Consider the following 22,002-nt stretch of genomic DNA (forward strand, 5'->3'; position numbering starts at 1 on the left):
CATCAGATCATTTTATGTGTGACAAAATAGGACAACATCATTGAATACATATCTACATGCAGTATAGTTTACTATCCCAACAGTATACATTTTGATAAAACATTTTAGTATGCAAGGCCTTCAATTGAAGTGAACATACTATTTAGCACAATGCACAAATTACAGTCAAAAACATCTGCAGAAAAAAAACGTGTGACTTACAGGGGAACTCTTCAAAATCGATTGAATGACCCACTGTTTGGTAGATGGTGTTACAGCAGAAAAGCAGTATAGCAATATTAAAGTGTGCTTAAAATTCACACTAGAATTGGTCAACATTTGCATATTGCAGGGATCTAAAGGGGTCAAAAGGTGTGTAAGGCACAGCCAGTTGTTACTATGGTTACACTTTAGAATATACTAAAAACCTTCTGTCACTGTTTTATGTTGTAGGTCTGAAACGTTGTTTGATGTGCTACTGCTGTCCTGGCCAGGACACTCTTGTAAAGGAGATTTTTAATCTCAATGAGGCTTTTCCTGGTTAAATACATTTTAAATAAAAAATACAGCTTTGTCCTTTAGACCAATACCTTACTTACTTGAGGCGAGAAGAACATAGACATCAATATCCTCCATCTGCAGTTGTACGCACAAAATACGAAGAGCATGTAAAGCGTAGGTGAGTAAAACATGAGCGCCACTGTTGAGCCAAGCCTCACCCTCAGCAGATGAATACATAATGGTTCATTTAATGTAATAAACCATGATACATCACAAGCGTTATAAAAGTCAAGATGACTAACCTATCAGTATTTTAAAACACTAATTACTCTTATTTTGCAGTCTGGGTTATCTTGGGGTGGTTTGAAGGAGGTAGCTTTAGATTGTTTTCTGTAGTGAGTATCAGCACAGCCCGGCCATAACTTGTGAGCAGGTTGTGTGTTGCAGTGAAATTATTAGCAAACACTTTTACATTATCTGTATTAATATCGTACGTTATCTAACTTTTGAGATTTGTAAAAACATTTGACAGCTCATGGTGAAAGCAGAATTGACAAACAGTTTGAATCACGTGTTTTACGTTTACCAACATTGTAAAAGACAATATTTGGTTGTAACAAACTGCCTGGTAATGTTTAGGAAACACAACTACTTAGTTATGTTCAGACAGCACAACTACTTGGTTATGTTCAGACAACACAACTACTTGGTTATGTTCAGGCAACACAACTATTTGGTTATGTTCAGACAACACAACTACTTGGTTATGTTCAGACAACACAACTACTTGGTTATGTTCAGGCAACACAACTATTTGGTTATGTTCAGACAACACAACTACTTAGTTATGTTCAGGCAACACAACTATTTGGTTTTGTTCAGGCAACACAACTATTTGGTTATGTTCAGACAACACAACTACTTGGTTATGTTCAGGCAACACAACTATTTGGTTATGTTCAGGCAACAGAGGCATTTAGGACTGCCGTCTCCTGGGTGAATGTTTTTGACCCATCCTCCACCCGGACCTCCCCACACAGACTTCCACAGACTAATTTGAATCTCATTTGTAACACGTCAAAAGGTAATCCACGACAAAATATGTTTCCCTCAAAGTAATTCACAATGCAATTCCGTTTTTTTTTTTAGACTTACTGCTTCCAGTAACAACTTCAAACAGGAGAAAGAAAGTCTTGACTACATGTCACATTAGCTCTTGAAGTCACCCTTTAAACCACAGTTTTTTTCTGTTTTTTATAATCACTGAACACAAAAACAGCCCAATCTTTTCCAGTGTTCACTACTAATACTGGTAAAGGTCTTTAGCACGTTGTAGTTTTCTATGTTTACTTGAACGTTGAAGAGCAGCCAGTTCACATCCTAATTTTTTATTCTCCAACTGCTCCTGAGCTGCGGTCTCAGTCCCACCTACTGATCTGTGTCTGACACAGATCCTGAATCAGTTTGGAGGCGAGGAAGCGCCTGTAGGAGTCTCTCTCCATCAGGATGTAAATCATCTTCTGAGCGTCGTTGAAGCAAGTGGGGCAGGCGTTCTCGAGGTTCCGCCTCGTTTCCTCTCTTGTTACTGCGTCTAAGTTTACCTTAGATCACACAGAATGAGAGGAAAACACAAACTATGAGCACAGACTTGTATTTGACATGCCTTGAAAAAATATGGTAGAAGTTAGCCTTCACAGTAAAGCAGCATTAAGGACACAAATACTACATTTCAAAAGCAAAAGGTTACATTTGATGGAAGAAAACACAATCAAATTACAATTATTGGCAAGTGTTACAGCTAAAATAATTGCTGTAAAAATCTTAAAAACATTGTCATATGGCAAAGGACAAGCATGTGGTGGGAAGCGGAACAGAAATACCCTTTCATATCCATTTTTTAGACTTATTTTCCATTTTATTTTCATTAAGAGTAAACCCAAATGACTGAACTGAGCAGTGCGGCACATCTTTTTGAGTGCCTGAGTGGTTGTTAATATGCCTGGACTAGTGTTGTGAGTGGGAATAGTCATAGCGTTGCAGTCACTTCATTAAAGAAGAACATGCAGTTGCTTTAATAAGGTTTGCAATAATGCTTTTTAAGTGTGTTTCCGGCTTTGAATCAATGTCAACATTGTTCTATTTTTTTTTACATCTTTTTTGCTTTTTAGGCATTTCAGTCTAGAGTCCTGTCTGGCTTAATAAGCTTAGTTTACTGTCACATGTTTAGGGATGCATGTTCCTCATGCAATGCTGATCACGCTCACTGATTCACATTTTATATCAACCGGTGTGCTTTCATATGCTGCAGATGAAAACCATTACTTCACTGGGAGCATCTGCCTCAACGTGTTGCTGGTAGAGCTGCTGGGCTCTGCTCGCCAGCTTGGAGGGTTCAGACTTCTTGTAGTCTTCGCAGGCGACCCAGAACTCCATGTTCTCCTCACTGAACTCTGACCTCAGGAAGTTGGTGAAGACCGTACGACCCGCTGACAAAGACAGAAGCATTTTTTTCCTTCATTTTATAATAAAATGCACCTTTCAAACGCACGAGTGATCACATTGGCAAGAGTTATTCATGCAGTGTTGAAGTATCATTAACAGGGCCACACATAAAGTAATAAGGCAATATTATTAGAATCAGTCACAGAATCAGTCACACCAGTCCAATTTCTGCTACCAACGCTTGCCAATAGCTAGCCAAAATGGTGCTAGCCACCCTGGCCCAATGTTGAATATTAAAAGTCATATTATATCAAAAGAGTAATACATTCTTAACAAACTCATTTTGAGACATTGGTACATTTGCACATTTACACAAGATACACAACATAAAAATAATCAAGCCACATTTTAGGCAGTCTGTTCCTGGGCCAGACTGAGCGATGGATGAGAGGAGGAAGAAGAGAGGAAAACAAACACTTAAAATAAGTAAAACCACGTGAAGGAAGCATTATTGCACGGTTATTCCATTTTACACCCCAAAAAAAATCCTCGCCGCATTAATTGCATCCTGTCTTTTTTTGTTACACAAGACAGGAAACGTGTTCTACAACACAGAGATCTCAATAGCCAAATGTCTACAAATTGGTTAACGTCTGTAGCACTACGGCTTCAAAAATGATACAAGACTAAGATGTCAGATGGAGGAGATTACTGAGACTATTATGAGAGCTGACAAATGAAACAGGACATGACATTGGTTGGGGTCAGTGGATGAGGTCATGGAACGGAGCCGGTCAGAACTCGGCTGCTTCCCCAAAGGCCATTGCTCCCCTCTTGTGTCCTCGTACACACACAGTGTAATTCTCAGAGGGTTTATACACACACACACACACACACACACACACGCACACACACACACACGTATACACGCTGCACTGGTCAGCATGCCCTGAGGAGCCACTGAGCAGTGCCTTGAGACACGTAGCAGAAAGCCAGGACCCAATCCCAATGTCCCCCCTAAGGCCTTAAACCCTAAACCATCAGGGACTTAATGACGTCACCTGGTAAATGGTTGAGTGTGAGAGGCTGTGAGGGCTTGAAATGGTGTAAATAAAAATGGGACAGCACGTTGCTTCAACATACCATGACGTCAAAAAAAATCATTGTGGGTATGTATTTCATACTTTTTACTCCATTAACATCTTATAGGCTCTTTCCTCACAAGATGAGAGGGCATTTCAAATAATCTATTTACTTGTTTTTGTCTCCATGCTTCTACTGGTAACCCTGTCACATTGCTATGAATTGTGGGTAATTCCCTTGGGCAAAATCTGCAGAATTGCGGAGTGACGGAAAGTGTTCATAAAGGGCTCATAAAGTCTGCGAGAGAGCCCTCAAACACTCAACGACTTGACACTGGGACAATACAAAACCCTCACAGACTTTGAGGCGCACTCCCACACAATTATGTTACATGAGAATGATCATATGCTTAGTTTAATTTTGTTTCAGCTAACTTATGGAGATTTTGCTGGAGCCTCCTCCTGGCGGTTATTGTCACTATTATTAGTCTGAAAGTCCTTTCGGGCTTGCTTTGGATTTAAACACAACCTCATCAGGTTAAACATGTTGAGGTGTGAAGCAATAGTGTAATACTTACTTTGACTGCTCATCACGTGGTTGAAAGACTTCTTCCACTGCTTCACCTCAGCTGGAGTAGGAATGCTAAAACACGGATAAAGAGGGTTCTTTAAATAAGGCTGTTCAGACTTTCTGAGTGGGGAGTTTTAAAGGAAAACTGCGACGCATGCATGCAACTATTTCTACCTAAGCAATGCAGAAAATTACACAAATTGTGTTCAGGATGTTTCTGAACTGGATTTCACAATTTGTATCCAAAGCACAATGTGTTCCACCTGAACGTTTTGTATAAAACCATTTATATTGTTTGTATACTGTAAGTAAGGTCTCATAAGGTAACTGTTTTAATAGGCTTCCTGCCATCCCACCCAAACAGAACAAAACAAAAGAACTATCAAACCATCAAAACAAGAGGTTATGCTTTTGTTCTAAATTAGTTCATCCAGATCTCCAACTGCACTAATGCACTGATCAATAACTAATCTAACATTTACACAGCAAAACATACTTAAGCAATAAAGTATGAGAGGCAGTACTGTATCGTCAATAATGTGCTGTTCAAGGGTGTTGTTTGGCCCGACGTGCAGCGGAGTGCCGGCAAACCCTTGAACAGTACATTATTGTAGATACAGTACTGCCTCAAGTTTTTTTTTTGCCTCGAGCTTTTATAATACGGTTACCTGCGACTTTATAAATAGTAATAGTAAGGTCCCTTTCAGCACAAAATAGTTTTAGCCACCAAACATTGTGTATCGCATTTCAGCGACAGAGAATATAGTCTGACGTTTGAATGTACAGCAGGAAAAGGAACCACAAATACATTATTCACCGCTGAGATTCTCACCAAAAGTCATTCCCCCAAAATATCAAAGTTTACAAAAACATGTTTGGTAGCTGTCTAGCTTGAAATGACAACTAATGGTCGTGCAACTTAAATCAACCTGTAATTTTAAGTGCGCACTGATATGGAACGCTCTAAATGTAAACAGGCTGTACAGTACTTTATGGCTGAATAAAGTACACCTCGTGACTCCCTCTCAACCAATCAGGATGCTTGATTTGATCTACCCGTATTATAATGTACAATAATACACAATTAAAAAAGTCCATCACCTGCAACAACTGCAATAATGTGAATAATCAGCAGTTAATCCTGAGTAGAAACGAGAAATCTAAACTCGCATACATCACTTGAATGATGCGCGTCACAGAGGCTCTACAGCATGTCTTTGTGTTGTGAATGGAAGGATACTGATGCTGAGCAGCAATTTACAGGAAAACTACATATTGATTGCCAATAAGCGTCTTTGAATATGTTACGTGTTGATGAAAGGGAAAGGTCGGTAACACTTGAAGGCGTTGCTGAGGGAACGCAGCCTGAGGCCAGGTCACCAGACCAGAACAAAACAAGACATGGCGTGTTCTTCAGCAAATGTAATTAAAATGCAAACGTGTACTCTCTCAGACATATGGTGACGTTTCCTCCATGGTAATACAAACGCCTGACATACGCCTACAAAGTGAGAAAGGAGAGGTTTTGTTCAAAACAAAACTAACTGAATGATTAGGGATCAAGTTATGTGTCCAAAGCCAATTACTTTTATTGAACAATCAAGATGGATAAAGGTCAGTGGAAATTTAACTCAAACTCCAAATAGTAAAGTCTCATCCCACAGTGGTTAAACATAAATATTGACTACATGAAATGCCTTTATCAAAAGCGCTATTTATCAATTGATCACTGCGGAGACGGCTTCCAGATTGAATTGGAATTGATGAATTTGGTTCAGTGAAACATGTACTTTCCTCAGGAGACGTGCATGGAGTTTTGTTGAATCATAATCCTTTAACCAATCCCCCCTAGCGATTTGTTATATAACACTGTAAATCATAGCTTGTTTTATGAAGAAGAAAAAAGCCCCAAACTGCTGTATTTGGATGTATTGAATGCAATTCGTAATATACAAGTAAAATGTATGGTTTAATACATGAACAAATTCAAATGTCACAGATGTGTGCAAATGTGCCCCAATGCAAATTTTGGAGGCCTCGTCTGAATATTCTCTGCACTAAACCCTCTCTAACTTTGTTCTGCTTCACTTTATCAAAGCCAACCTTTGCAGAGAGAATGTTCACATATTGTGTTATGATTTGGGTTACAGTTAGGCCTTACAGCTGCATCATTTCAAATAAATAATCATCCTGAAAGTGCTTTTTTTCTAGGCGGACCTGAAACCTTTTAATTTTTTTTCTGTGTGTCATCTTCATTTACTCTTAACCAGTAACATGTAGACAGATATTTACACTCATATATTTTACTCTGTACCTTTTATTATAACACCCAAATTTTTCAAATAGTCCGAGTGGTTGCAGAGATACACCCTTTTTAGTTTGGGTATGCAATCTTTGAGGAAAGGGCCTAAAAATATATTTTTTTTCACTCCTGGAAGAGCAGCTTGATGTGGCATCCAAAGAATACAAATTCAACTTTAAAACATCCAGAACAAGAGATAAGCTCCTCTGACCTCTTTGCAGCAGCAGTATCAGTCTTCTCTTTGATTTGCTTCTGGTCTGCTGCTCGGGGATCATGCTTCTGGATTAAGAACCTCAAAAAAACCTGTTTAGGCTTGATGTCTTTGGCACTGTGGAGAAGCAGATGAGAGGATAGTGAGGGAAATGCACTTGGTTTTCAAGTCATTTACGAGTTTAAAATACGTATGTTTTAATGAAAATAATTCTACTTCTACCCACCTGTTGTCCAAACTAAATTGGTCTTACCTTTTCAAGCATGTAGTAGGAAGTGCTGCAAGTCCTCGACACATGGTGGAACGTTAGCGATCCACAGTCAGTGCACCAGGGAGGCAACAGTGTGATTGCGAGCAGCAGTGGAGTGTTTAGTATTACTGGTGTATCCACCCCCTGATGCTCTATTCAGAGAGAGAGAGAGAGCAAGAGAGAGAGGTATTACAGTCGGGTACACACATCACGTGGAGTTGGCCAGCACACTTTATCAAGGCACTTAATGATGTGAACATGCTCAAGCAACTGAATTAGTTTGTGGCATGATAACTAGACACAGCTCATATGTTGTGGTAGCAATGATGATGGGGGAGTATTTGGTATTTCGGCCTTTTTATGAACATGTCAGTCAATTCAATTTCATATAACAATATCACAAATTGCTGAGCTTCGGATAAGGTCCAAGACATCCTCTCTTGTTGAAACGATATTGCCATTTCGGACCAGGTTTAGTAATTGACTTGGTCAAAGAGATATGGAGACGGCAATAAGCATACAGCAATTATATGAATAGGATCTGGCTCAGCTGTTGAAAAAGAAGACCTCTTTTATCTGCTGCTGAGCACCAGTTAGAGCCAATCCAAATGTCTCAAGCCACAGATCCACAAAGTCCAGTCTGGAAGTCTCTGGAATCTCCTCCTACCTAATCTACATCACAATGTGATCACGTGACCTGTTTTCACTTTAGAAATTGGATTGCCGTCCTCCCGTGAATGCAGAAACCAGCTCAACAACACATTCGCTGTTAAAGAGGTCTTTGAGGATGCCTGAATGGTTGGTAATTGTTGGTGGTAGATGTTGACAGCAGACATCACCTTTTTAAAAGTTGTTTGGATGATAGAAGGCATCAATACAGAGAGGTCTGTGTTCAGGAGTCCGACTTTTTCATTTCAAAGTTCTCCGTACAAACCCCTTTGAACCTGACATGGTTTTTAGCTCTATTTCAGGTTAATGTGCCCTGTGGAGTTCTAAAAATGTATGTTTACATTCAGCGTTGTGTGAATCCTTGAGGCCCTACAAAGGTGTCGAGTGCATTTCTTTCCCCAGAAACACATTTGCAAAGACGATTTTAAAAGTATTTAAAATCAAGCATTGTTTACATCCATGTTTACGAGCTTGCGTGGTTCTTCCTCCCGACCGTTGCTGGATCCTTGCAGCACACATCGGCACGTTACCATGCACCACCTGTCGATCAGTGGAATAGTGTGACACCTTTATAGCAACGCACCAACCGAGGCAGTGAAGAAGACTGCTAGCATGAAAGCAAAGTTGTGAACGATGCACGATTTTTTTTAAATGGTCAATACAACACACTGTTAGACTTTGAAGTGGGTATGACCAATATTATACACAAACGACAAATCTATGAGTCGATTGTAGTCTCACCAATTTCTGAATGACAAAGCAATTTCAGTCATTTAGCGTGCAATAACAACGCCTTTCTTGCTTTTGTGCATGTCATTACATCTCTGACTAAACTAATTTGGGTGAATATGCTACGCTCTGGGACACAACGACACTTGTTCAAAGTGTCATTTGTTGTAAAAAAATTACGTTCGTGACTTTTGTGACGTGTTTATAAGATAAGATAAAATAAGATAATCCTTTATTAGTCCCGCAGTGGGGAAATTGCAGGATTACAGCAGCGTTGCACACAAGAGACACATAGTAACTCAAAATCAAGTAATATGAATAAACAGTAAAACAGTAATAAGAACAGTAAAGAAGAAGAATACAGTAGCAATATTGAATTTAATTTAATTTGGGAGGGTCTCCGTATCGCATCATCCACATTGAGTCAAACAAAACGGGGACCCACTCTTTGGAAAACAGGTCAAACATGTCTAAAGCCCCACAGGGGACCTTTAGGGTCTAAACCCATTCACCACCATGATGACTGCATCTTATTACACACTACGCACTTGTTTTTGAAATTGCTATGACACATTTTCAAACGATAGAGGAAAATCAACTTAAATAAATACTCACATGATTCATCAATGAACAATGTTCTGAAAATCCTCATATGGTTTGTCTTGGAAGGCAGAGACAAGCATCTTGATTTATTGTTTCGATTTGAGGACTTTTCTACGATGAAAGTGCTATAAAACAGTGATATTATAAATCCTTATATTCTGTAGATATTCTTCATTATTCTTCATGTCTATGAGAGGTCAGGTTATGCAAGGTCAGTTTAACAAATAGTGTCAATGAGGAGTGTCTGTGAGAAACGTCCAGTTGTCTGTTCCTCAAGGTTAGTTCCACGCTTTGCACTACAACACTCACACCTGTTTATCAGTATGTTGATTAGGGAAGCAGACCGTTGCACGTTCCAGCCTTGTGAGAAAAGATGAGGACACGATTCTCCTCCTCTTAGACAAGTTAGAGCCAATTAAATGTTCGATGTTCATGACGGAAAGCCGTGTATTAAAGAGCCGAACTTCCGGCTGTTCAGGGCATTTTTGGACAGTCAACCTGCGTGTTGACTGGACGACTCCCTGCTATCGCGATTGCAGCGCTTATTACTTTGTTTATGATCAAAGAAAAAATGAAGAGAACGAGAGAAGTTGTTGAAATTAATTCTTCCGGAGGCTACACCGGGCATCCAATGATCAGTACACGCAAACAACAGTATCGCCACAAATCACAATGCTACCACAGTGTACTGTATAGTTGCACAGTTTGCATCTGTAGCAGCTTTATGTACAGCAAAACCCTCAGGAGAATAAACAAGAGACCATCTTGCACGGATGCAACTGTATTGCAGACACAAAATCTGTCGACGTAAAAAAAAAACTGCATAGTTCCCTATACAGTAGGTGTGTCCATGATGACACACACACAACCCCTCCCTCTCCAAAACCATCCGACAAAGAAATATTACATTGACAAGTCCAACCTAAAGTTGAAATCTCAGACCACTTATTTACAAAGTAAGCGTTGTGGGACTGCAAGGCCTCTCGGAGAAAAGGAGCTCTGCAGATTGCTTTAATGTGCTCATACATCTTGACTTGAGAGGACAAACTGATTTAACATCTGCAGCCTCACTCCCAGGTAATAAATAAATGAGATTATTAAAGTCTGGTGGAAAACCTTCTGATAAATGCTTGCATGAAAACAAGCATCGCCTCTCTCTCTCTCTCTCTCTCTCTCTCTCTCTCTCTCTCTCTCTCTCTCTCTCCCTGTGCCTCTATTACACATGACCTCATATCTAAATCTGGAGGTCAGAACAGTTTTTCCTTTCATCTGATGAAAAAAGCTTGAATTATTTTCTCTGAGGGAATTATTATGAGCAGCTGAAGCCCAAACGTACCTTTCTGATTTGTATCCGACATATGTAGGCGTTTAAAACATGGAGCGATGCCAAAGGTCCCCTTTTAAAAGGAAGAATCAGTTCAGTGAGGCCAATTAAAAGAAAAAAGAGAAAGGACTACAATCAGAGAGGCTGTCATGATGCTTGTTTGGCAAATGGTCTCCTGAATGATATGCTGGCTCCCTATCATCATCTTCTGACGAGCATTTTTTACAGACCACAGGTTCTTCACAGGGCCAAAACTCAAACTAAAAAGGATATTTAATTTCCGTTGGGCTTTCACAGCATGACAGGGGTATTTGGTTCCAGCCAAAGAGGGGTTGATGATGAATTTTGTCTCGCAATCTCTTGTTGATAAGCGGTGCCCGGCCAGACAGCAGGATCTGGTTAGAGTGCCAGGGGCCAGGCTCTGTGGGCTCCTGGGCTCCTGATGAGTCAGCCCCATCTCTCAACAGGTCTTTTAAACCCCCCGCAGAAGCATCGCAGCGGGCGCTGCAGCAGCTAGATACAGATATGCAGGCGCTGGGTAAAACCTACCGTGGGAAGAGGCAAGAATCTAGTCTAAATGACAGAGAGGAAAGACAATCAAGATGTGAAGAGAAAAGAGGCAAAGTATAACATATACAGTATGTTTAACTCGTAGCAACAGTATGTTTTATATTACGTTGTATACTTTTTTGTATCATATACGCAATGAATTTAGACATGATTTTTTTGGGCGGCTGTGGCTCAGGATGTAGAGCAAATTAGTCTTTCACTAGTGAACCCCAAATTCCTCTCCAAGTGATGTGCCATCGGAGTGTGAATGAATAGTTCAGATCCTGATGGGCAGATTGGCACCTTGTACGGTTGCCTCTGGCGTCAGTGTGTGAATGGGTGAATGTGGACATGTAGTGTTCAGTGCTTTGAGTGGTGGAGCATTACTTATGTATGTATTTTTTAATAATGCAAATCATTTGTGTTCAAAAGTAAAGCCTAGTTTATGGTTCTCCGTGAGCATTCGAAGTTCTGCGTCGAGGGACCGCGTTGCTCTGCAATTAACCGCCATGCCGCCAGGGGGGGGGTTCCTGTGTGGCTGTGTGGTTTCAGGGGTTATAGCCGAATTCCGGTCACAGTAAACAATGGCGACCAAGTTGGAGCGGCTGCATTAAAGTTGGAGCTCATCAATATTGAAGAGCAAATGCTTATATTGCAAATGTTGAAGCGCAGGCGACAGAGAAGACGTTTGCGGAGGTGGTCTGTACGACCACTAAACCGGTCGAGGCTGGAAAAAAGCAACTGCCGGAAATTACGTTCTGAGCGGACCAATCACAGCGTTTGCGGTCGCGTAGTTAGGATTTTTTGGAGTTGCGCGTCAGGCTACGCCTTAGCTACGCCGTCGACCTGACGGAGAACCATAAATTAGGCTTTACTCTAAAGCCCCTTTCCCACTGCACAAAAAAAACACTTAGTATCTGGCTTTTACTATCAGTAATCTTTCCTCCATTTATCTATTGGCAATGGGGAAAATAAATCTATTGCCTATTTTTGTGTGTTCTTCCTGTAAAAATGTGAAATGGAATCTTACAGCATGACACTCCTTTGGTGCACAGAGTGGAAAGAACACAAAATGACCCTTATCTTTGCTCCAAAGTGGATTCAAAGGGGCATTTTGTGAACTTCTACCCTTATAGGTACGTTATGGTCAGGTTAAGGTAACTACACTACTTTCAGATTCGGGAAATATTGTCTTGGAGATTGGAAAGTCTATCATACTTGCATTACATCTGATTTGACCCAGTGTTGGTAAAAAAAAAAAAAAACTGCAGTTTTCTTTGTATTGAGATTACATTGATGAGATTAGCAGCCTCACGGGTTAGTTGTAATGCAATCATGATAGCTTAACAAACAGTGGAGTTAATGCGTGCGGGTGTGGGCCATATCACATTTACCATTTTATGAATGGCTCTAAAGGTCAAAAGGATCCAAGGCGGCCTCAGAGTGGTGGATATGGTGCCTCATAAACCATATTAGGTGACGGGGAATAGACATCGCCAAGTGGCTTATTATCAATCAATTATCCCCCTCATCCCCACTGATCCCACAGCTCCTCAGAGGAGGGACAGCAGAGCCATCCATAAGCCGTCTCCTTCATTCCCATCAATGAGATAGGGGATGGCAGGCAAAGGATAATTGCGTCGATCATATGGTCAAGAGCTGCATCTGTCATCATGAGTGACACTCAACGTGACGTTTGCATCTGTCAGGCAGGAGGAACTTAGAGTGTGAAACCGCTACTCACAGTTTGATTTGGCTTGTTTTCCACTTCACATATGGGTCTGATTTAATGCAGTGAGCAGCGCTCCAAATATCTCGATTATTCCTTCAGGAGATGACACCAAGGGGTATGGAGAGGACATGAACTTCATCTGAATTGAAATTATTATCTGGATGGTCAGATCCATTCACCTTAATCCTCTCCTTTATGACTCACCAGGTTGGTGACGCAGAGCAGGATGCACTTCATCACCCACCTCTGTCTCAGGAGGACACCTTTACCATGACAACAGGGTCAGTGCATCTTCACATCGGTCACCCTTTGTCCTCTTTTGGATGAGCGACAGAGAAAAGTATGAGGACGGAAAGGGGCTGTAATGGTCGACAACGCTGCTCATCATTTACCGTTCTCATATTTAGATGAATTGTCCTGATTTGGTGTTTAATAAGTAATTCAAACTTTCACTCTCACTGCATCAAATACACTGACTATGTATATGTGTACAATCTAATCTGCAAGGTGTCTACAGGAGGGGAAGCACAATTTAAGAAACACAGTAGGACCCTGTCTGATAGTATCAACGGAAACTAAAGTATTAAAAAATTAGGAGTTTTAAAAAGGTAAAATGTACACAGGAGCACTGTGAAGACAAATATGCAAAGTTATTGGATTCATCCTCTGGTGACCTTGACTATTTAAAGAATACGTCGTGTCAATCCATCCAATAGATGCTGAGAACAACGATCAACATTTTCATTATATTCCCATTTGTATTCTACTTTTAACTCGGCGTATACAATTGTGTGTCTGGAGTTCTCCAACGATTCAGCTCAGCTCCAGAATTCCTCTGACTTTCTTTCTGACGGAAGGAGAGGATGAGCAGCGTCTTTAAAATTCTTGTTTTAGCAAATTTCGTTGTTCACAAGCTACCCCAAGCAACTTGTTAATTCTAGTCTTGTCCGCCACCATCATATTAACCTCTCCTTTTTGCATTGCCACCATCTGTTGGGCTAGCAATAATGGAAATATTAACTACTAAAATAAGAGCTTGTAATGCTATTGATTCATCCAAACATTTAAGCAATGCAATGTGTTAAAGTTGGTGACCCGCTTAGACAACAGTCACTGTAGCCTTCTGCAGTACTGTAACATCAGTGGAAGTTTGACTGTTGATGTTTGAGTGTCTTTAGGAGGTCAACCGTCTATGCATCAGGGTGTTCTTTGCTTCATCCCTTCTTGATCACGAGCCGTTACAGTTGTAAAATGCTGCAATGTCTTCAATCAGATATTCACTCATCTCATGCAGCCACCCCTACCCAGACCTCTCCACATAAGGACCTGTACAACATGGTAACTGATAACTTTGAGGAGTCTGGCATGACAGTTTAAACACTCTGGCTCCAATAACACGAGGTTGCTCCCTCAGGGATGACCGTAAAGTCTGTTTTCGTTATGCGCCCTCAGCTGTGACAATTAGCCCATCGAACCCAAACAAAGAAGTAGACCTTTCCACGCTTCAGCTAAATGACCCGTGAGGGAAATGAGGAAAGAAGGAAAGCTACTGCTTGTTTATAGGCCTCGTCAATGAGTCACTGTGGGCCTTAATTAGCTGTGATGAGGCTAACTGCGGAACAGCACTCAGGTTGGGATACCTATCGATATACCTATCGAGATACCTATCGGAACTGATTGCTGGGTGGCCACGTTCAGATCTTTGATCTAACGCGGGGGGACAATGTGACGATGGAGGAGCCAGCTGTTTGTGTGCGAGCTTCAATCTGTGTCATGTTTATGTGCTTGGCCTTTTTTAGTTCTATTTGTCTTGTTACAGAGGGAGTTTAAGAGCGCTGCGGAGTGTTTCGTCTCCTTGTCCAGAAGTCCCGAACACCTGGCTGAATAGGAGCCACTCTGACCGTGTGACTAACGATGTGATGGCGCACACAAGGCCACGCTTTTTTGTGTGCCTTTTTTTGTGTGCCTTTTTTGACTCTGTGCTGAAGTTCAAATGCATTTGCTGTCACATGCTGGCCAGAAATAATACTGCAAGAATACTGTCTCGCTGCGTTATATAGGTGACTTATTAAAGGTGGACCTCATTTTAATCTGCGATTGGTAGCTTGTGTGCTTGTGTGTAGTCTGTGAGTCGGTGTGTATCTCTGGGGGTAATCTCACATCGCAGCAAAACTGTGTACAGTAATATTTTAGGGCGACCAGTTATGGCCGCCCCGTGGCCGGTTAATAACCTGCAACCCGCCGGTATTCGAAACTATAGCTGTTGAGTGCATCGCCAACCCCCAAGTCGCTGCTCTGCATCCCAGTGGGGGAAAACACTTTTATCAATAATGGAGGTACAGGACTTGTATATCGCAGTGGAAAAACAAGGCCACAGTGAGAGACAGATACTGTCTATAATCTATGTTCATTCAGTATGCTAGATCGTCACTATATGATCCAGAAAAGAGCCTTTTGAACATCTTCGTTTTGCTGTTGCATATTAATTCAACGTCAGTATGACTTTATAAACAGCACTCTTCTCAAAAATGTGTCTTCCATTGTCAAAATATATTCATAATCATACACCCAGCTTAGACCGGTCTAGTAGTGGAATTTAAGGATGGAGAAACTGTCTTTTATGTTTTAAGACAACAGAACAGATTTTGCCAATCCCTGTGAGTTATCGAAGCATTCCCTGGTCAGTCAGACACAACATGTACTGTTTTCTCCCCACATTGATTGAAATAAGACTGGACGTGCAACATTAACATCCTTCCGAAGGCAGATCAATACAGAATCATACGGTTTCTGCCGCTGCATTGCTTCAGAGGTGAAAGACGTGAACAAAACAATGGTTTAAAAGCACGAATGCAGCAACTTAAAGACAACACTACATTACAAGGAAAGTCATGTATTTAAAATGTACTTCATCAAAAGCAAACAATATTTAAATTACAACGTTTTAAAGTATTTGATATAAGGAGTGACTTCTGGAAGAGTTTTAACATACTAAAGGTTATACATTGGGTTATATATCTGGCCACAAGGGGGCCACAATCTGTTTGCCTGTAGTGGACATTTTGATCGCCCTATTAAATTGTTATGGCCAATGTGTCCAGAAGCAGTTGCTTTTTACACACATTGAAGATGCAGAGCAACATTTTAGCATTCATGTGGACCCACAAGTTGTCCTCACTTTGCACAGCAGCTTGGTTTCTTGCAATGTCACAAGATTACGCAAAGAGTTGCAGAATCACAAGATCACACAAAAAAATCCATCTTGTCACGCTGCAAGTGATGTGTTGAAGGGAGCTCCCGGACTACATCTGCACACATGGGTCAAACACACACAGGACTTTCAACCACGAGGCCGGAGTTCGAGACCGGCGCTCGTGTCCCAAAGTGTTGTTGAGTAATTTTACTTCTGTGACGTTTCTGGCGTGTTTTTCTTACGTCACATTGTTTACTTTTCTCTGAGTTTATGTACTTAGAGACTTATTTAAAGCCCAACTAATGGTTGTTTATCCTAAACCTATCTAAGTGGTTTTGACCAAACTGCAGGTCATTTCAAGCTAAAGACATGGCTTGAAATGCTTAAAATGCGTTGCGTAAAGCCTAAAATGCGTTGCCATGACAAGTGGAATGTCCTAAAATGTTGTGCTATTTATACGCCTTCCCACGAGATCAGGCTGCTGCACGACATTGCTGATTAAAATTGTTTTAAAGAACACCCTTAAGAGATTTGTGTGGATGTGTGTGCGTGTGCTTTTGATAGAGCACTAAGTGGACTGTGCTGTAAGTCCTTGAGGGCCCACCAGCACAGTGAGCACTTGCTCCCAGAGCAGCAATGGAAACCAGCAGCAAATGTAATCTCCTGTACAGCTCAGTTTATAAAAAATACCCCCTCCTCAACCCTATATTGTCCATATTGGTTGTCTTTTCTTTTCTTTTGGTCAACACTAAATAGTATTCAATAACAGTGTGTAATGTATATTAACCTTGCTTGCTTTACACCAGTAGTCACTGGTGACATCAGTCTATAATCAGAGGTTAACCTGACAACTAGTAAATGAAGCATTACCTCAACATCTTATTCGATAAGTCATATAAATGTCATAGTGTACTTTGAAATGTCATAACATAGAAAATTATGGACAGGGTTGTTCTTCAGCTCCATCATTGTCTTTAAATAGGTGACCTCGTCCAACCCTGTCTCCTAAAAATTACGTTCCCCCAGAACTAATACGCATTCCCAATTACGTTTGATCAGAAACGTATCTCCTCCCTGATTATGTTTGTGTTTGACGTATTACACATACGTTGATTAAACACATATACGTTGATTAAACAAGTATGTTGATCATACACGTGTTTTTGTTTTGTTTTTATGTTTGACGTATTACAAATATGTTTGTAATCGTGTGTTTGTGTTATTGTTTTCTTGCTTTATTTAAGCATATTTTAATTTTTAAACTCTGCGGAGAAAAAGAGGGGCGGGGTGAAGCCAGTGACAGCCGGCCAGTGACAGCCGGCCGGGTCGGGCGGGGGCCGGGCGCCGGCCGCACCGGGAGGCGAAGACCGTTTGCCCGCCGTTGTTAGGGCGGTAATGGGCCGGTCTTCATACTGCTTGCACCGGGGCTCGGTCTTCAGACGCTTGCCCGCCGCCGTCAGGCCGTCGGTAACAGCCTCCTTCACGCCGGCTCCGGTCTTCTCTGAGTCGGGTTGTTTGTGAATGCAGCCCAAAGTGTGTGATGAACTCCATGTAGTGCAGTAAACCACTGCGATCATCAGCAGACACTCTGACTCAAAATACTAACTGATATGAATGTGTTCAGAACATTTCTGACCACATCCAAACATCTTAACTGTAACAGTACGTTGTGTTTGACGTTGTGTTTGACTCCTTCCGCCCGTTTAAATATTTTTCACGTCAGATTCTGCACTTGATGTGACCACAGAGATCCGAGTGTCTGCTGATGATCGCAGTGGTTTACTGCACTACATGGAGTTCATCACACACTTTGGGCTCCGCAGTACACTGCAGCCTCCCGGTGCGGCCGACTCTCGGGTTCCCGGTGCGGCCGGCGCCATGCTGATCAAACGTAATTGGGAATTCGTATTAGTTCTGGGGAAACGTAATTTTTAGGAGACAGGGTTGCCTCGTCATGTGCCGTATTAGTGGTACATTGAGCTGATGTCAGTTAATTATTTTTTCAAGTGTATGATTGTGTAGCAGATTTGGGTTTTTAATACTTGCTTGCTTTGATTTATTGTGTCACAAATAATGTTTTGCTTTTGAATTCACTAAATCACAGGTATGTGTTACATAACATGTTTTTATATGTGTGTGTTACAGTACAACATCTTAAACTGAGTCACATCTTCCTTTTACATTCACCAGAATAGTTCCATATTAAGAATTTTGAACAAGTCAACTGATTTTTTGTTTTAAAGCACGAGTTTTAACACTTTATTGCGCAAAACCAAACTGCGCAGCAGAGGAGTAAAAGAAGTGAGGAGGTTAATGGGCCGATGTTGAAAAGTTTGCGTATCCATTTCTTTCGTCTTTAATTGAAAACGGCAACCCACCCATTGCAACATGGTACAGTATATAACCATAAAAGGTGAGACTGTTTCTCAGCGACTGCTCTGTGACAAGGGCCACCTTTGTTCCTCTTCTTCCCCTGAACTCATTGTTTTGCTCCTGCACTGGATACAGCAGTCTAAAGGGAATCATCTGTGTTCTGCTGATGTACGTTCTGAAGGCGCGAGGTCATGATGTCATCATAAGCACCTCTATGTGTGAGTTAGTGTCAGTTGTTGGTCAGATATTACATTATGCTGCAGCACCACCTTGTGTCTTATGTAAGGGAGTGTACACTCAAAGTAAACCCCAGAACTGACAGTATTTGTAAGGACTGAGAGGAAAAGCTGGCTAATTTTCAAGTGTAGGGTTTATATACTTGTTTTGTGTAAACTCAGCTTATTGTGCTGATTTTATTAGGCTCACCGCACATTTTTAACATCCTGGTAAGAAGTTTTAATAATGTTTAGCATGTTGTGTTGATAGCATGCTAGTGCTTAAAGAGGATGTAGCAAAGGCCAACAGCCTGATTTTTACTCTGTTTTTAAATGCTGGATCCCCACACTGACCACAATGCCGGCTGTAGCAACTTCTTTCTAAGTCCAATTTAAACCCATATAGAGATACTCAAGTGATGTCACTTGAGTTGCCAGATGATTCTGTTCTTGTTAGTCGGCTCCAGGACAATGAGACCAGTCACGGTCCGGTCATCCATGACTTTGTGAAGTGGTGTGAGGAGTCATATCTGCAACTAAACATATTGAAAACCAAAGACATGATCATTGATTTTAGAAGACATGCACACATACACACATGAAGTCATATCCATTAAGGGTCACAATTATCGATTCAAAACTGAACTTTGAAGCCAACTGTGAAGCTGTGTGCAAGAAGAGGCACGAGCGTTTGTTTTGGAAACTGTCCGACTTCAACATTGACAAAACCATGATGACCTTATTTGATCGTGCTTTTATTGAATCAATTTGGTCTAGCAGGCTGATTGGTGAGTCACAGCTCAGCCCAAAGTCCCTGTACACCAGACAGTTACAACAGACTGGCTCCATTTTAAAGGACGACTCCCACCCTTTGCACAACAAAGCGTTATAAAAACAGCTTTGTTCCAGCAGCCATCACTCAGGTGAACAAGTTATAATTATAACAGCGCACTGATTTGTAGCTTTGTGTCTGATTGTCATCATGTTTGTCTTGTTGTCTGTGTTGTTGTAATGTGTGTCGAGAAGGATGCCTCGCTTTACTGCAAACCAAGTCTACCTACGGGTACAAATAAAGTACCCCAACCTAACCTTCTCAAACATTACTTTAGTTATTGTTCCTAAAGAAGTTGAATGCACTCATTTCCACAGAGAAAAGTACACAACTTCCTTTCTAGAACTCACTGTGAACTCACATCCTGATGTTAACTTGGCATTATGCTATGTCTTCTGCTATATGACATTATTCTCTAAGGCTGAAGAGAATTCAGGCATTGCCTCTAGTGTTCTGTCATAAAGGTCAAGTGGAGTTGTCACTTTATAATAAATCACCTCTGGCCAAATCAAATCACTCAACTATAAGCAGTTTGTTTGTTGGGCGACATCTTTGCACTGTTTGTTTGTTTTGTTTGTTCATTTAATGTAATATTATAATTATATTGTCATATATTGTGCATTTTTCTTTTTATTATACTACATTTTTTTATAAATATTGTGCATTTTTTATATTTGATTGCTTTACATAAAAAAAGGCGGGATTATTAAAAGTATTTATCTATCTATCTACCTACCTACCTACATACCTCTATCTATCTATCTATCTATCTATCTATCTATCTATCTATCTATCTATCTATCTATCTATCTATGTGTAGTAAAACAGAACAAAAATACAGTTCTCTCTGAATTGTTGTGCATGGAAGTACAAGTAGGCTAAAAATAGAAATAATCTATTAAAGTACAAGTACTCTAAATTGAAAATAAAGTACAGTCTAATGAATGTGCTTAGATTTCCCTCTGGACCAAGCTCTTATGACAACAGATGGTCCAACATTCACTAGCATGAATGAAGTTGAGCTCTCAACCCCCCATGATCCTAACCTGTGCAGGGTAGAAGTGCTTCTTTTACATTTTCACCCTTGCCCCATACAAAGTACTCTGCCTGTGTGCTCTGTGTTTGCAATATCACGGGTGACTAACATGCCACATAAACAATACTACTGCTACTGTTGCATTTGTTATGTTTATTTATGTCTTTGTTAAGCGTCCTTGGGTTTCATGAAAGGCGCTATATAAATCCTAGCTATTATTATTATTATTATTAATACGAAAGGAAAGTTCTTTAAAACAGGAACGGTGAAGGCTCTTGTTTCCATTACCTTGTTTTTCAGCTTTTTGCTGAGTTCCAGCCACGGTCTGTGTCAATGCCCTAGAAGTCATTTCACTCCTACTCCTACTCCTGACTCAAACCAACTCAGCGCTTCACAATGTGTATTGGACATGTATAATAAAATAATAAAATGACTGAACTTGTCATATTGTTTCTCAGAGACAATAACTGTAAACTGTCAAAACGTACCACTATATGGCAGCATTCACATGGAGGAACTAAACAATTCAGCAGGAACGTTTTTGATGTTGAAAAATATTTCACAGTGGAAGTCAAACAGTGACTCGAAAAGTCCCTTCAGAATTTGACAAATAAAACATTTTGGCATGCAGCATTATCTTGCATAATGACAAATATTTTGTGTTTCTCAGAAACAAAGTTGCATGTTGTTCCTGGAACAAACACAAAAAGATCAGTGTCCATTGACATGTTGTGTTCTGGTTTGGAATCCATACAAGTTTTAAATGTTGTAGTTGCTAAACCTTTACTTTTCACGTTATATCGTAAATCCCACTGGATGATCTATGCTTTGATATTAATTTCAAACACTTAATTTAGATTGGCATGGACTGTGTCGGCGGTTGTGTCCCAACGATTCTGTGTCTTTCGTAAGCGTAGCTGATGTGAGTTGCAACACAGCTGCTACACAAGAAATATAGATTTTTAGCCTAGCGATTCCATGGATTGTTTATTTTGTTCTGACAAAGGTCAAAGGTTTCAATGACGTAGGATCAAAGTTCAGGAATGTGCTGAAGCGTATAATGCATAATTTCATGTCCTTCTCTTACCCACCACATTTTGTCTCCACAGCGTACGATAAAACAAAGAATTTATAGTTATAAAATTAGAAAAAGGCTTTCAACTAAATTGTTATTGCTCTCAGCATTTGACAGTCGTCGGTTGAGAAAAAGAAGGAAAGATTGTTGTCAAATAATGAAAAAGTCAAGGGTGAAATTAGATACAAATCTGGGTCACTGAGTGTGTTATACACCACTAAAATGTACACCCTTACTTTGGGCTGCGTTCATTATCGCATTTCTTCAAATATGTGTTACCAACGAAATTGGACAGACAGTTTATTCATTTAAAATGGGGTGCTGTCAGTGGTAG

At 40.5% G+C, this 22,002-nt stretch overlaps 1 protein-coding gene across 1 annotated transcript; it reads right to left on the reverse strand.

Moving 5' to 3' along the window:
* Positions 1-1,898: 1,898 nt before the first annotated feature.
* On the reverse strand, positions 1,899-7,385 carry rgs4 (regulator of G protein signaling 4; the record flags this gene model as incomplete). The annotated part of the gene is made up of 5 exons (XM_079221512.1): positions 1,899-2,081; positions 2,803-2,966; positions 4,583-4,647; positions 7,089-7,205; positions 7,342-7,385. The coding sequence occupies 5 exons, from the start codon at positions 7,383-7,385 to the stop codon at positions 1,899-1,901; spliced, it is 573 nt and encodes a 190-aa protein (XP_079077638.1).
* Positions 7,386-22,002: the final 14,617 nt, after the last annotated feature.

This window comes from Taurulus bubalis, assembly GCF_910589615.1.
Source record: "Taurulus bubalis genome assembly, chromosome: 7".
NCBI lineage: Eukaryota > Metazoa > Chordata > Actinopteri > Perciformes > Cottidae > Taurulus > Taurulus bubalis.